The sequence below is a fragment of the Elephantulus edwardii genome, unplaced genomic scaffold (genome assembly GCF_000299155.1).
Source record: "Elephantulus edwardii isolate Elephantulus edwardi_28Jun2011 unplaced genomic scaffold, EleEdw1.0 scaffold00005, whole genome shotgun sequence".
In the NCBI taxonomy this organism is placed as follows: domain Eukaryota; kingdom Metazoa; phylum Chordata; class Mammalia; order Macroscelidea; family Macroscelididae; genus Elephantulus; species Elephantulus edwardii.
In genome coordinates this window covers 33,474,166-33,489,431 of record NW_006399755.1, presented here as the reverse complement: position 1 = coordinate 33,489,431, position 15,266 = coordinate 33,474,166, and the positions used below count along the sequence as shown (strand labels likewise).

The following is a 15,266-nucleotide window of genomic DNA, read 5'->3' as shown; positions in this document are numbered from 1 at the left end:
CTCTATGAGGTGGATTGATTCAGTGACTGGGATAATTGGGATGGGAGTGTCAGAGACAGTGCGATTGGCACAGGACAGAGTGGAGTTTAGGGCTGTTGTATATAGGGTCGCTATGAGTCGCAGGCGACTCGACGGCACATAACAACAACAACAACAACAACAACAACAACAGGCAGTTAGCTGTATTCAGTCCTAAACTGTCATATGGGTTCCTATAGGGTCACTAGGAGTCAGAATCTAGTTGAAAGCAGATGAATTTGATAGTCTAGTTCAATGATCTGATGATAGAATTCTTATCTTGCATAATAGAGGCCAACTTCAATTTCTAGTCATTGATTTCTGGCCAGTACACCTCACATGAAGCCAAAACTCTGGTTTCTATGGAGGCTTGGATACTGCTGTGATGCCAAACAGGTTTCAATAGAACTTTCAGATTTTTATACCCATTCAATTTGTATGCAAAGCAAACTCATCAACAACCTGCATTATGCAGAAGACTTAACTTTGTTTACTGAAAGTGAAGAGATCTTATGTTTGCTGCAGAAGATCACAGTCTGCAGCCTTCAATACTGATTACATGTCAACATTAAGAAAACAAAAATCCTCACCACTGGGCCAGTAAACAACATCATGATGTCATTGTTGTTATGGCCGTCAAGTCACCTACACCTATTACTCATAGTGATCCTACATATAATAGTATATTAGCTCTGAACCTTACTCTGTCCTAAGCCTGTCTCACTGACTCCAACTCACCTCCATTTCTCTCGTTATTGTATCATTATATCTTATCAGGAGTCTTACTCTCCGGCACTGTCCCTCCATCCTTTCCAAGCGTGATATCTTTCTCTAAGGACTGGTCCCTCCTGGCCACGTGCCCAAAGTATGTGAGATAGAGCTTTAAAATCATAGCCTTCAAGGAGAAACTTAGTTTGATCCTCTCCAGGACAGACCTCTTTGTTCTCTAGGCAGTCGATTCAAGACTGTTTTCCAGCACCACAACTCAAAGGCATTGATTCTTCTTCTGCCATTCTTAGTCATTGTCCAGCTCTCTGATGCATAGCAAGTAATTGCAAAGACCATGGCCTGGATCCTCAGATCATTACTCTTTAGCATTTTGGAGAGGCCCCTGACAGAAGACTTCCCCAGTCCAATTCATCTTTTGATTTTCTGACTTCTGATGCCAAGAGTGATGATTATGGAGCCAAGCAAGTTGAAATTGCTAACAATCTCAATCTCTTCTCCATCTATCATAGTGCTGTCAATTGGCACAGTGGTGAAAATTTTTGTCTTCTTGAGACATCATGATAGATGGAGAAAAGATTGCAATTGTCAATTATTTCATCTTAATTGGATCTACAATCAACATGTTTGATACCAGCAGTTACTCTATGCAGCACTCAGGAGCAATGATTTCAAAAGGTACTATGTAACTTAGGAGAGGCTGGAGAGCATTATGCTGAGTGAACAAAGTCTCATAAGGACAAATACTGCATAAGACCAGTAATGTAAAAATAAAAGGAGATCTAGTAAAACATGTATGGAAACGTAAGGAGGGGAGGGATGAGGATGGGGAGGAGCAAAACCACAGAGTTGCACACTTTGGTGGGTGGAGGGATGGAGGGGAAGGGAAAATGAGAAGGATTCAGGTGAAAAGACTGTGATGATGGGCAAGGTCCAATGATGATTAATTTTATAAAACAAGATGTATGTGAATGAGTTTATGGAACAAAAGTGAATGAAGAATAGTGTGAAATGCAATGTATGCAAATTTTGTGAGCAAACAATAAAAAAGAAAAAAAAAGATTTCTTACATTGGGAAAATCTGCTGTCAAGAACTTCTCCAAAGTGCTAAAGAGCAAGGACGTCAGTTTAAAGATCACGGTGCTCCTAGTCTAACCTATGGTATTTTCAATTACTTGCTATGCATCTGAACATTGGGCAATGACAGAAGAATTTATGTCTTTGACTTGAGGTATTGGAGAAGAGTATTGAGTATCTCATCCAAAAGAATCAACAGGTATGTCTTGGAGAAAGTACAGTCAAGGTGCTCCATAGAGGCAAGAATGGTTAAACTTTGTCTCCTATAGTTTGGGTATATTGTTACAAGGGGACAAGGCTTGGAAAGGATACCATGCTTGGGATAGTGGAGGGGCAGCATAAGAGAGGAAGAACCTCACAAGATAGATTGATGTGGTGACTGTAACATTCAACTCAAGTGTATCAAAGATGGCACAGGACAGGGCAGGGGTTCCTAAAGTCACCATGAGTCATAGTCAACAGCATCTAATAGCAAAAACATCGATAACTGATCATGAGGATGCAAAGGACTAGACAGTCTTTTTTTCTTTTTTTTTCACCCTTTCATAGGGTTACCACCATCAGTCAGGGGTCAATTCAATGGCAACCAAAAATAATCCTACCATGACTTCAAAACTCAACACTACCTTCGGCAAGCTGAGATGGTAGCGAAAGAGTGACTCAAAGAACAATTTCACGTAGAAATTTGAAACATCGCTGTATTGAAAGTTTCTGCTTCTGGATCTATATTTCACTAGCCTATGGGTTAATTTTTAAAAAATTTTTAAATGTATTTTATTTTTTTCTTTCACTAGTTTATTTACAAAATTCTAATACAAACTCCAACAAAAATCTTTCGGTTTCCTTCAGCCCCCACCCCATCAAATTGTAATCAAATGATTAATTCCCTCTTCCCCCTGCACATCCACATCCCTCTGCTTCCAGCTTCTCCCACCCCTCCTGGATCCTTATACTCGTTCTACAATAACAGTCTTATATAATATTTATCCTTATGGGACTGAGTTAGTTCACTCAGCATAATGCTCTCCAGTCCCTCCCAAGTTAGGTAATAGTTACAAAGTTTTTGCTTCTGCGTGCTGTATTCCATTGTGTGTATGTACCATAACTTCTCAATCCATTCATATGTGGTTGGACATTTGGGCTGTTTCTGTATTCTTGCAATGGTGAATAATACTGCTATGAACATTGGTGTACAAATCTCAGTTTGTGCCTCAGTTCTCATATTCTCACGGTATATTCCAAGTAGTGGAATGCTGGGTCATATGGAGTTTCTATGTTCAGCTTTTTGTTTTGTTTTGAGGAAGCGTCAAACTGCCTTCTAGAGCGGTTGCACCATTTTACAATCCCATCAACAATGTATAAGAATTCCTTTCTTGCCACATCCTCTCCAACATCTATTACTTGCTGCCCTATTAAACTTTGCTGCTCTTACTGCAGTGAGATGGTACCTCATTGTGGTTTTGATTTACATCTCTCTTATTGCTAGTGATTTGAAGCATTTCTTCATGTGTCTTGTTTGCCATTCGAATATCGTCCTCTGTGAAAATTCTTTCCATGTCTTTTGTCCATTTTGTAATTGGGTTATCAGTCATTTTCTTGTGGAGGCCCAGAAGTATTCTGTAAACTTCTGTTATAAGATTCTTGTCTGAGATGGTATTACCAAATGTTTGTTCCCAGTCTGTTTTTTACCCTGTTGGGAAAAGGTTTTGATATGTACAGAATACGGGTTCATTTTTCACTCGTTAAGTACAATTACTTAATGAACACTTTTTATGTCTCCTTTATTAATCATCTTAGTAATCTCATGCAGTGTGTGTTATCTGTGTACTCTTACTTATGAAAAGTTGAAGGTTCAGAGAAGTTCCTTGCTCTTGAGCACACAGTCAGAAAGCGCTAAAGCTAGAATCATTATAAAGGTAGCCCAACTAACTCTTACTGCTAAATACAGAACCTCTGAAACATTCTGGCACTTGAGACACATTCCAAGTGTTTTACTGTATTTCATTACTAGTCACACTTCATGGTCTGTTCATTACCCTGCCATAATAATAATTTGTAGCTTGCTTTGCAGAAAAAGAGCCCCCAAACCAATCTCTCTCTCTCTCATCTGCTCATCTCTGCTTTTTATCTTTATTCATTTCTCTATTATCTAGATTCTGTGTCACTGGCCTTGTTCTGTTTTATCCAACTGAAAAATCCCCAACATTTTCAGCATGGCCTAGAAATGTGATAAGGAGCATGACCGATCATTTCTTAAAACATTTTCTGTAATCCTGAAGTGAATATTAGAATAAAATGATAGAACTATTCCTATCGCTATGAGTTGTAGTCAACTCAATGGCACACAGCAGTAACAGCTACAGTGATCCCAAGATGATTCCCTGGTTGGACAATGGTTAAAGCACTCAGCTGCTCAACAAAAGATTGGCAGTTCTAACCCCCCAGTCATTCCTGGAGAGGAAGATGTAACAGTCTGCTCCTAGAAAGATTTACTATCCTGGAAATCCTATGGGGCAATTCTACTTTGTCCTATCAGGTTACTACGAAGGAGAATCGACATCAAGGCAATAGGGTCCCTTCTGTTAGGTGTCTCCTCTAATACTATAAGGGCCTTGAGCTCCTAGCAGAAATTCTTCCTGGGAATTTACAGCAGAGCTTTGTCTCACATTAATATAAACCATGTTACAGAGAATGTTCTTGTTGAGCCTCTTTTATAAAAGTAGATCAAAGAACCTGCCTCTTTAACAGCACCAGGTGGAGGTTGTTGTTGTTGTTATATGCCGTCGAGTCGCCTGCGACTCATAGCAACCCTATGTACAACAGCCCTAAACTCCGCTCTGTCCTGTGCCAATCACACTGTCTCTGACACTCCCATTCCAATTATCCCAGTCACTGAATCAATCCACCTCATGGAGGGCCTTCCTCTCCTGCGCTGTCCCTCTACCCTCCCAAGCATGATGTCCCTCTCCAAGGACCAGTCTCTCCTCACAACATGTCCAAAGTATGTTAGACGTATGTTAGACGGAGCCTCAGAATCCTTGCCTCCAAGGAGCCACCCGGTTTAACCCTCTCCAGGACAAATCTGTTTGTTTTCCTAGCAGTCCATGGTATTCTCAATACTCTTCTCCAGCACCACAGCTCAAAGGCATCAGTTCTCCTTCTATCCTCCTTGGTCATTGTCCAACTCTCTGATGCATAACAAGCGATTGCGAAGACCATGGCCTGTATCAGACGCACCTTAGTCTCCAGAGAGACACCACTGCTCTTCAGTACTTTGGAGAGGTCCCTAACAGCAGACTTTCCCATGGCAATGCACCTTTTAATTTCCTGGCTACTGGTGCCAAGACTGTTGACATATATGGAGCCAAGCAAACTAAATCTGTGTACAATCTCAATCTCTTCACCATCCATCCTGATGCTGCCAATTGGTCCAGTGGTGAGAATCTTTGTCTTCTTGACATTGAGCACCAGGTGGTAGAGTTTGAAATACTCCTCATTTGAAAATGAAAACCCCAGGAGAAGAACGCAGGGGTGCCGAATGGACCACTTACTCCCACTGGCAGCTGGTCTCTGGTTGTGCGGAGTCTTCTCATGGGGGGAGCGGGGCAAAGGGGCTGCTTCTGGGATTGAGGGTACCTGTTTATACAAATAAGTACAGGACATAGGGTGTAGCACTGCTACCTTAAAGGCTGCATCTCCAGGAGTTCAAATCCCCCGGCCTTTTGGAGGGTGGACATGATTATGGTTTACAAGTCAGAAGCTTGATGAAGGATCAAATGAGTCAGAGCCAACAGGACAGCAGGGAGTTTGAATGAGTTTATAACAGTGAGTTACTTCATTTAACAAACTGATTTAATTAAATCAGCAAGCCAGTTGCTTTCAAACTGATTCTAAGTTTTCGGTGTCTGACTTTTGGGGAAGTAGATATCCAGGCCTTTATTCCAGACCCTTCTCTTTGGATCTGGACCTCCAACTTTTCCATTTGCAGTGGGTCATCTTCACTGTTCGCCTCACCTCTCTTCTCTCAGTGCCATAGACTTGGAACTGACTCTGAACTGAACCTCCATTGGGTTTCTGTGGCTGTGAGTCACATGCAAGGAGACTGCTCATTTTTTCTCCCATGCAGCTTCTGCCAGATTCAAACGGCCAGAGAGTTGTGCCCTTTGGCCAGACCCATCATGTCATACGTAATTTCAGGAGTTTTATGACCCACCCTGACCAAACCAGTGAGAGGACTCTAAAGAAACCAAGAGAGGAAACTGGAAAGGTGGGTGTGATGTTGAGGAGATGTGGTGGCAAGGTGGTTTGAGCGCTCCACTGCTGATGGAAACACCAACTATTGGAACTGCCCAGCTGCTCCACCTCCTGCCAAAGACGTGGCAGCTTTGGAAACCATATGGGATAGTTCTGTCCTGTAGGATTGCTATGAATCAGGGTCAACTCCACAGCAATGGTGTTGGGGTGAGGGTTTTTTTTTGGGGGGGGAGCTGTTTCTTTTTGTTGTTGTTGTTTTTTAGTGTGGTGTTGACCAGTTATTTATCTTCTTCATTTGCTACCTGTAAAAGTTGAGGAATCTTTACGAAGAATAAGGATTATGTCAACTAGAATGAAAGCGGAATCACCGGTTGAATTACTTAATCAAAGCAAGGAAAGCATTACAGAATTTTGCACTAATGGAGAAGGTGGGGAATTTGAGGAAAAGAGTTGTAAAAAGCATCTGATGGTGAAGGAGGGGAACATGACATTGGAGCTGTTTGTGATCAAGCCATATATTCTACTTAAGGAAGAGTGGCTTTATTATTTGTTTTGTTGCTTTAATAGTACTGGGTGTTTTTGTTTTACTTCACAGATTGAGTTGTATATTTTGGCTTACACACAGAAAGCTTATTTTTTTTTTCTCCCCTTTAAAATAACTAAGATCAAAAAATAGTACAGGATATTTTTAAGGAAATGGAGCTTTCAAAGTAGGAACCAAATGTGGGGAAAGGAGTAATCATGTAGGAACCAAGGCGACAAAGTAAAGAGTTCTTCCCTCTCAGTGCACATATATTTACACACATTCACACATAACCAATCTAATGCACGTGAATATTCATGGGCCTTCCACAAACACAAAGTCACAACCCTCATGCTCATATACATCTCATGCACTTAGGTGCATTCATTCATACACACACACATACTCACAGATACAGTCCTGCATACATCATGCACTCACACAATTCATACTTACACAATCTCATATACCCCACAGATGGGTAATCACCCACAGTCACACAACTATCATACTCATCATGCATACATGACAGATACACTCTTACATACACATTCACACAAAATTCACACTAGAACACACACACTCTCATCACTCGTTACACACATATTCACATATATACACCTCACATCAGACATTCATACAGGTCATCACTCACAGGCTTTCACACCCTATACTCACACACACACACACACACACACACACACACCACTCTCTCTCTTATACATACATTACTCACAGATATGCACACACAGTCTGATGCAAACATGCACTGACACATAATTCATACCATGATTATATACACACTGACACTTAATTACATTACACAACTCTCACACATATATGCACTCATACATATCACATCACACACACACCCACTCTTTTTTTTGCAAGTTTTTTTGTTTTCCCCCCCTTTTTTAAATTATTAATTTTAATAGACATTTACAGAGGTTTTGGATTTCCATTTCATTGCCGCACTTTTCTCCCTGCCCACCCCTCCCCACCAGCTCTCCCCTTCGAAAAGAAAAAGAAAAAAAATATTCCTTCATTAGTATACAATTTCCACATCCCTTCCCCCCCACCCCCCACCCCGAGTACACTTCTCTATGCAACCTTAATTCTGGATTCCTGTGCTAACCATAATACTCAATCATATATCACCTCTAATCTGTTCTTTCCCTCATCTGTTTCAGTACAATATACATAATTTATCCAGTTTTTTCTGTCATACCCCCACCCTGAAGTCAGACCCATTCTACAACAGTGGCACCATGCAGTATTTGTCCCTTTGTGACTGAGATATTTCATTCAGCGTAATGTCCTCCAGAGTCATCCATTTTGAATAATATTGCATGAGTTCCTTGTTTTTCAATGCGGTGTAGTATTCCATTGTGTGGATATACCACAGCTTCTCTATCCATTCGCTTGTTGATGGGCCCTTAGGTTGCTTCCAACTCTTTGCTATTGTAAACAAAGCTGCGATAAACATGGGTGTGCATATATCTGCTTGGATGGCAGACATGGTCTCTCTGGGGTATATTCCCAGTAACAGGATTGCTGGGTCAAACGGCATCTCTACTTGCAATTTTTTGAGAAAACGCCACACCGCCTTCCACAGTGGTTACACCATCTTACATTCCCACCAACAGTGAATAAGAATTCCAGTTTCTCCACATCCTTGCCAGCATTTGTTGCTTGCTATTCTGTTAAATTTTGCTGTTCTTACTGGGGTGAGATGATAACTCATTTTGATTTGCATCTCTCTTAGAGCTAGGGACTTTGAACATTTTGTCATGTGCTTGTTGGCTATCTGAATGTCTTCTTCGGTAAAGTGTCTGTTCATATCCTGTGCCCATTTTTTAATTGGATTATTTACCTTTATCTTATTGTGGTGTTTAAGTATTTTATAAATTCCGGATAAAAGTCCCTTATCTGACATGTCATTACCAAATATTTTTTCCCAGTCTGTGGCTTCCCTTTTTACTCTGTTGGAGAAGTTTTTGGATGTGCATAGGGATTTAATTCTTAGAAGGTCCCATTCATCTATTTTATCTTCTCCCGGTTGTAGATTTTTCAGGATACTTGGAAGACCTTTTATGTTGACACACACCCATTCTTTCATCATCAAACTCCTCTAACATAAACATTCTAGAAAAGCCAAAGGGCACCTTTTATTTCGCCATGTGCTAGAGAAGTGTGCTCTCATCCATTCACAGGCTAACTGGGGTGTATGTGGGGCCTCCTTGGTGCTAAGGCTGAAATGTCCCTCTCTGTGGTGGCTAGGTGACCTCTCAGCCACCGTGCACTTAGTACTCAAAGGAAAGGGGGAAAAAATCAATATAGAATCACCACATGTACACATTAGCTTCCTTTCCTCAGTGAGGTGTGATTTGACCTCCACAAGAAGACACCTAATCTAAACCCCTTAATCATGCTGGAGAGTGGCATTAGGAAATTCTGGCCCTCAGAGTGAACAGTTGAGCTCAACGCAGAGGAAACAGGAATTTCAGCCCAGGAAAGGCTCCACTGGCATTGGCTACATGACCTGCAATTCCTTCATCAGAAATCACTTCATTTCTTCAGATCTCAACTTCCTTGTTTATAAAATGAAGGATAGAAGTAGAACCCAGTTAGCATCCCTTTCCCTCTGGTCATCTGTGAGTCTGTGACCTAAAGTGAGAAGCCTAAACTCAGTAACTGTGCTCAGGCTTACCCCTCTCCCTGTGAGTAGCCTGTTTGAAGTCACTGAAAAGCACAGATCAGACAACAGGACTCAATCTCATAATGATCTGTAAGTTAGAACTGGACTCAATTTTCTTATAGCCTGTTTGTCTATAAAACCATTGAAGGTTTTGAAGCTGTTCAGTCATGACTGCAATCTGGCACCTAGTTATAGGAGCTTCTAGCATTTATATTTTCAGTTCTTTATGCATACCACTTCTAGTTTCAAATATCCTTCTTAGGTTCCCCCCAATTCTAGTTCCACAAAAGAAATAGTGTTCTAATGATAGGAGTTTTCCAACTATAGCACAGATTGTTCACAAAGCAGGGAATCCCCTATTCCAGAAGGTCCCATCACAGACATTTGCCTGCCCTAGCTGGAGCAGGAGTGATGTCTATGATGGCAGATAAGATGGACTATTGTTAGCTGCTCTGAGTTAGCTGCTTGCCTGGTCTTATGGCAACGCAACACACTAAAACTGACCACCACACTGCCCACCCTACTGTAATCCCCATGACAATTTGTAGGTTGGATCAACAGTGGACTATGAGAGTGTAAAACCAAACCAGCTGTCATTGGATTGAGTCGACCTAATGGTGACCCCATGTCACAGAGTAGAATTGTGATCTGAAGGGCTTTTGTGGTTGCAGCCTTTCAGAAGCAGGCAGTAAAATTCTTTTCCCAAGAATCTCTAAGTGGATTTGAACTGCCAACCCTTTAGTTGGTAGTTGAGTGCTTAGTTGACTGTGCCACCCTAGCACCCCAGAAGAAAATGAAAATTCTTTCTAATATCATTATCTCATTTTAAAATATAAGTGTTGAAAAAATAAGAACAAGATTAAGAAAATGTTTAGGAGAGAAAATTTGCACATGTATGCTTGCTAAAGTTTATCTGTGGCTAATGAATATTGATTTTGACTTCACGCTAGTACTGGTTTAAGTGCATTATGTTCTTTCATAAACTCTATTATGATAAGAAGCACCATCAGACATGCTACTGGGATTTTATTATTTTCATAACCATTCACAATATCTTAGCCATTTAGTGGGACCGTGGTGGCACAAGTGATTTTCTGTATTTGTGATCTTTCATATATGGATCCCCACATGGTCTAGACAGCTCTGCATGTAATGGAATCTCATTCGCTTTTGACTAGGAAGAAGCCTTAAGTAGAGAGGGCAAAAATAAGACTGCAATAGCTTATCTTCCAGATCACTACTGAGGACATATCATGGCTAGAAATCATTATAGGAGGTGAATTTTTGTTTTACTTGTGAGAATGGCAGCCAAGACTCAATCAAGGCTTGTGCTTTAATATTCACAAATTATGGTTCCTCCAAATGTCTTGCTGTAAGAATTGTCTTCCAATGAAAAGGAACTTTTATTTTAAAATAAGTTTTGAGCTGTAGTTTTAATTTCAAAGTGAAGAGTTGGGTTATGATTCACCAAGCTTTTTATAGGTCTCCTTTTATAGCAGACATTGCATATGTGTGTATGTGTTTGTGTGTGTGTGTGTGTGAGAGAGAGAGAGAGAGGGGAGACATACAAGACAGACAAAAACACAGGCAGAGAGAAAGAGAAAGAAAGAAAGAAATAGAGAGAAAAAGAGATGAGGTGGGGAGACAGAGAGAATAAGGTCCCATTTCTTAAAACTGAGGAAGACTTTGATGATAAAAATCATCACGCTGACCTCATCAGAGGACTTTACAGCCATTTTTCTGATTCTTTTGATTTGATGCTCTTCAGATTCATAATTTGAAAACTAAAATTAACTGAATGGAATGAATAAAAGAGATGTAAACTTGGGGAAATTTAAAAAGTGCAACTCACCCCAAAGCCTCTTACGAGGATTGCAATCAGTGGCTCCATTCAAACAGTTTTCTCCTTCAACAATGATGAGTCATCATGTGGCTGAAAAAGTTCTGTCCTCTCTCTGCCCCTGCATAGCTGAATGACTTAAGACAAGTGTCAAATCTGATTTGCAGTTTTGGGGTTTAAAAAGAAATCTAAATGTATTTTATAATTTCCCTTTTGGTTCCTAGAAAAAACGAATTTGGTATCTGGATTGGGATTGCATGGAACCTGTAGATTGCTTTTGGTAAGATGGTCATTATCACAATATTGAATCTTCCTATCCATGAACAGGGCACATTTTCCCTTTTCTTTAGGTTTTTATTGTGTCTTGCAGAAATGCTCTGTAGTTTTCTTTGTATAGGTCTTTTGTATCTCTAGTTAGATTCACTTCCAAGTATCTCAATTTGTTGGATATTTATCTTATAGTCTACCTCTCTACTACACTGGCCTGTTAACTCAGAAAGGCAAGAGATCCTGAATAAGTAAAATACTTCCGTGAAACAAAAATGAAGTGGGAGGCATAGCATTCCTTGACCTCAAAAACCTACTACAAGTGATATTAACCAAAACAGCAAAGTACTGGTATAATGATAGGCACATAGACCAATGGAACAGAATTGAGAACCCAAATATAGACCCAGCTATTTATGGTCAACTGATATTTGACAAGGAAATAACACCTATCAAATGGGCAAATGACAAACTCTTCAACAAATGGTGCTGGCAAACTCTTCAACAAATGGTGCTGGCAAAACTGGACTTGTCCCTCAGAAAGCTGAAACAGGATTCACATCTAACACCATACACAAAAATCAACTCAAGGTTGATAAGAGACATAGGAGTAAAACCCCAAACCTAAATTTCATAAGAGACCAACTGAGATTAAGCCTAATGTACATAGGGTCGCTATGAGTCGCAGGCGACTCGACGGCACATAACAACAACAACAACAACAACAATCTACTATATAAAGGGACTGATTAACACAGCCAGAAATACATAATCTGAAAGATTAAAATTGATGAATGGACCTTATAAAGATTAAATTCCTGTGCACATCAAAAACTTTCCCTAACAGGGTGAAAAGAAAATCTATTGACTGGGAACAAACATTTGTCAATACCAGGTAAGACAAGAGTCTCATAATGAAAGTTTACAGAATACTCCTGAACCTCCACATAAAAAAGACTGATAACCCAATTACAAAATAGGCCAAAAACATGGAAAGAATTTTCACAGAGGAAGATGTATGAACGGCCAACAGACAGATAAAGAAATGCTCAAAGTCACTGGCAATAAGAGAGATGCAAATGAAAACCATAATGAGATACATCTCACTCCAATAGCAGTGGCAAAGTTTAACAGGACAGCAAGTAATAAATGTTGGAGAGGATGTAGTGAGATAGGAACTCTTATACATTGTTGGTGGGATTGTACAATGGTACAATCACTCTGGAAGGCAGTTTGGCGCTTCCTCAAAAAGTTGATCATAGAAATTCCTTATGACCCAGCTATTCCACTGCTTGGAAAATACCCTGAGAAAAAGAACTGAGACACAAATAGACACTTGCACACCAATGTTCATAGAAGCATTATTCACCATAGCAAGAACATGGAAACAGCCCAGATGTCCAACCACAATTGAATAGATGGAGAAATTATGGTACATTCACACAATAGAATACTATGCAGCACGCAGGAACAATGATTTTATAAATTATTACTTAACTTGGGAAGGACTGGAGAGCATTATGTAGAGTGAACTAACTTAGTTTCACAAGGACAAATACTGTATAAAACCATTATTTTAGAATTATTATGAAGATCCAAGGAGGGGGTGGAAGCAAAGAGGTGAGAATGTGAAGAGAGTCTAAATTAATCATGAGTTTATACAATTTGATGGGTGGGGGTGGTGAGGGAAATGAGGAGGATCTGGTGTGGAAAATAAGGTATTCAAATTTTGTAAATAAACTAGTAGTAAAAAATCTCCATGAGGATACTAGTATTTCACAGAGATTTTGTGAGGATTAAATGAAATGACAATGCCAGCTTTTAGTAATATGTGAAACTTTCACATTCTACACTAGTGTTAGACCTCATCACTTTCTGGAAAATTGTTCCATTTCTATATGTCTTTCTATATCTATTCTTTTCTTTTGCTATTAGTGTTCCAGAGTCCTTAGAGAGTACAAATAGCTAATGTGTTCAGCTATTACCCAATGACTGGTGGTCTGAATCTTCTTAGAGGCACTTCAAAAGAAAGAGCTGGAAATCTACTTCTGAGAAGTCAGCCACTCTATTAAGCATAGCTTTGTTGTAACATAAATAAATGGCCATGAGCTAAGATGGTGAGGCTATAACCGGTTTTGTATTAGTATTCCAGAGGTAGTAAGACTTCTTTTCCATCTTCTCCTTTTTTGATGCCCATGGATATATTCCTAAATATCCACACCCATAGTTTCACCACTGTTTATTTCCCAAGAAGTGAATAAATAAGGTGACATGGTCACTTCCAGGTTGTATAGGAAAAATAGGAGGGAGCTGAAAGGCAACTGAGAAGAGTCTGAAGAGATGTTGGTGTTGGAATCAGAAGATGGGAAAATCTGGGGATGGAAAGGCTTGACTGATTGGAGCAGAATGAAGAAATGGTATGACTGTTCAGAGCAGGAGCCACACTCAGAGCTCTCATCCTCCCTCATTCATCAAAATGAAATGACATTGTTATCAAGAGTCTCATGTCTGAGAATATGAGCCCCAACTAAATCATAAAAGATTCATTTCAACGTCACTGTGGAAATAGAAGGTCTTTTCTGCCTTCAAATACATCACTTATTGGAATAGCTCAAAAACCAAAACCAAACCCCCTGTCGTCTAGTCAATTCTGAAAAAGAACACCAAAGCATGGGGTTTCCAAAGTTGTAAATCTTTATGGGAGGACACTGCCTAGCTTTCTCCTACAGTGGTTTCTAACCACCAACTTTTCAGTTACATTACACAGTATGCCCTCAGGACTTTTAAAAATTTGCATATATAATCCATTGAATTTTCAGTTGACATTAAAAAAAAGCTTACCTTCCAGAAAACAGAAATTTGTTGTCCATTGTTGTCAAAGTGCTTCTTCATATACCAGACATCCAAAATTCCAATAGGCTCTGTGTTGAAGAGGAAATCATGCTTTATAGTGTGGCTATACAAATACAGACTTAAAAATGTGATTGATTTTCCAATATATATGATTCTGAGAAAGTAAGTTTATGGGATAATCTGGGTTTTCTGAGTGTTCTAGTGTTTTCCTTTAAAAAAAAATGAAAACCAATAAAAGGATATAACAGAATAGGCATGTCTATTTTTGCTTGGAAAACTCAGAAAAAATCAAGGTTACTTTTAAAACAAAATTTAGAAAAATGTGACATGTATTGATAAAATAGCTTAAAGAAAAGCTATATGATTATTTCTATGTTATTGAACTGGAGAAATAATTCTCAACAGCAATGTAGAAACGTAAATAATAAAAAAATTGATTTTGAAAAAAATTAGAGTTTTGTGTGCTTAAACCAAAATTCTTTAAAAAATGTAAGATACAGCTTTTAAATTGTAGGTTAATCTAATGAATCAACTATCTTGCATATAAGCATTTAACTTTATTCTCATTAGACAATGAGCTATTTGAAGGCAAGACCTATCCCATTTGTCTTAATAATTTACATAATTGTTAGCATAACACTTGGAATTTATTATTAGAAACTCCATTTACTTGAGTTTAATGTTTGTTAAATGAAGAACAAATCGGGCAATGTTATCTACTTGCTGCCAAAATACAGCCTGAATGGAAAGAAGAAAGGACCAGGAAACACAAATTATCCAATATGTTGTTGTGATGTGCTGTAGAGTCATCTGCGACCCACAGCAACCCCAGGCACAGCAGCTCTGATGTCTGCCCTGTCCTGAGCCAGTCTCACTAATTCTGGCATTCCTACCCACATTGCTTCAGTCACTGTATCAATTCATCTTATCTGGGGTCTTCCTCTCCTGCACTGTCCCTCCACCCTTCCAATCCTGATTTCCTTCTCCAAGGATCAGAGGTCAACTTATAG

General features: G+C 39.5%; 1 protein-coding gene across 2 annotated transcripts in view; it reads right to left on the bottom strand.

The window, feature by feature from the left end:
• LOC102876243 (interleukin-12 receptor subunit beta-2-like) overlaps positions 1-15,266 on the bottom strand; it is a 143,274-nt gene that overhangs the window by 72,177 nt on the left and 55,831 nt on the right. For both annotated transcript variants that reach the window (XM_006879779.1, XM_006879780.1), the window contains exon 7: positions 14,245-14,324. In XM_006879779.1, the coding sequence (XP_006879841.1) occupies positions 14,245-14,324 (80 nt within the window). The remainder of the gene's footprint in view (positions 1-14,244; positions 14,325-15,266) is intronic.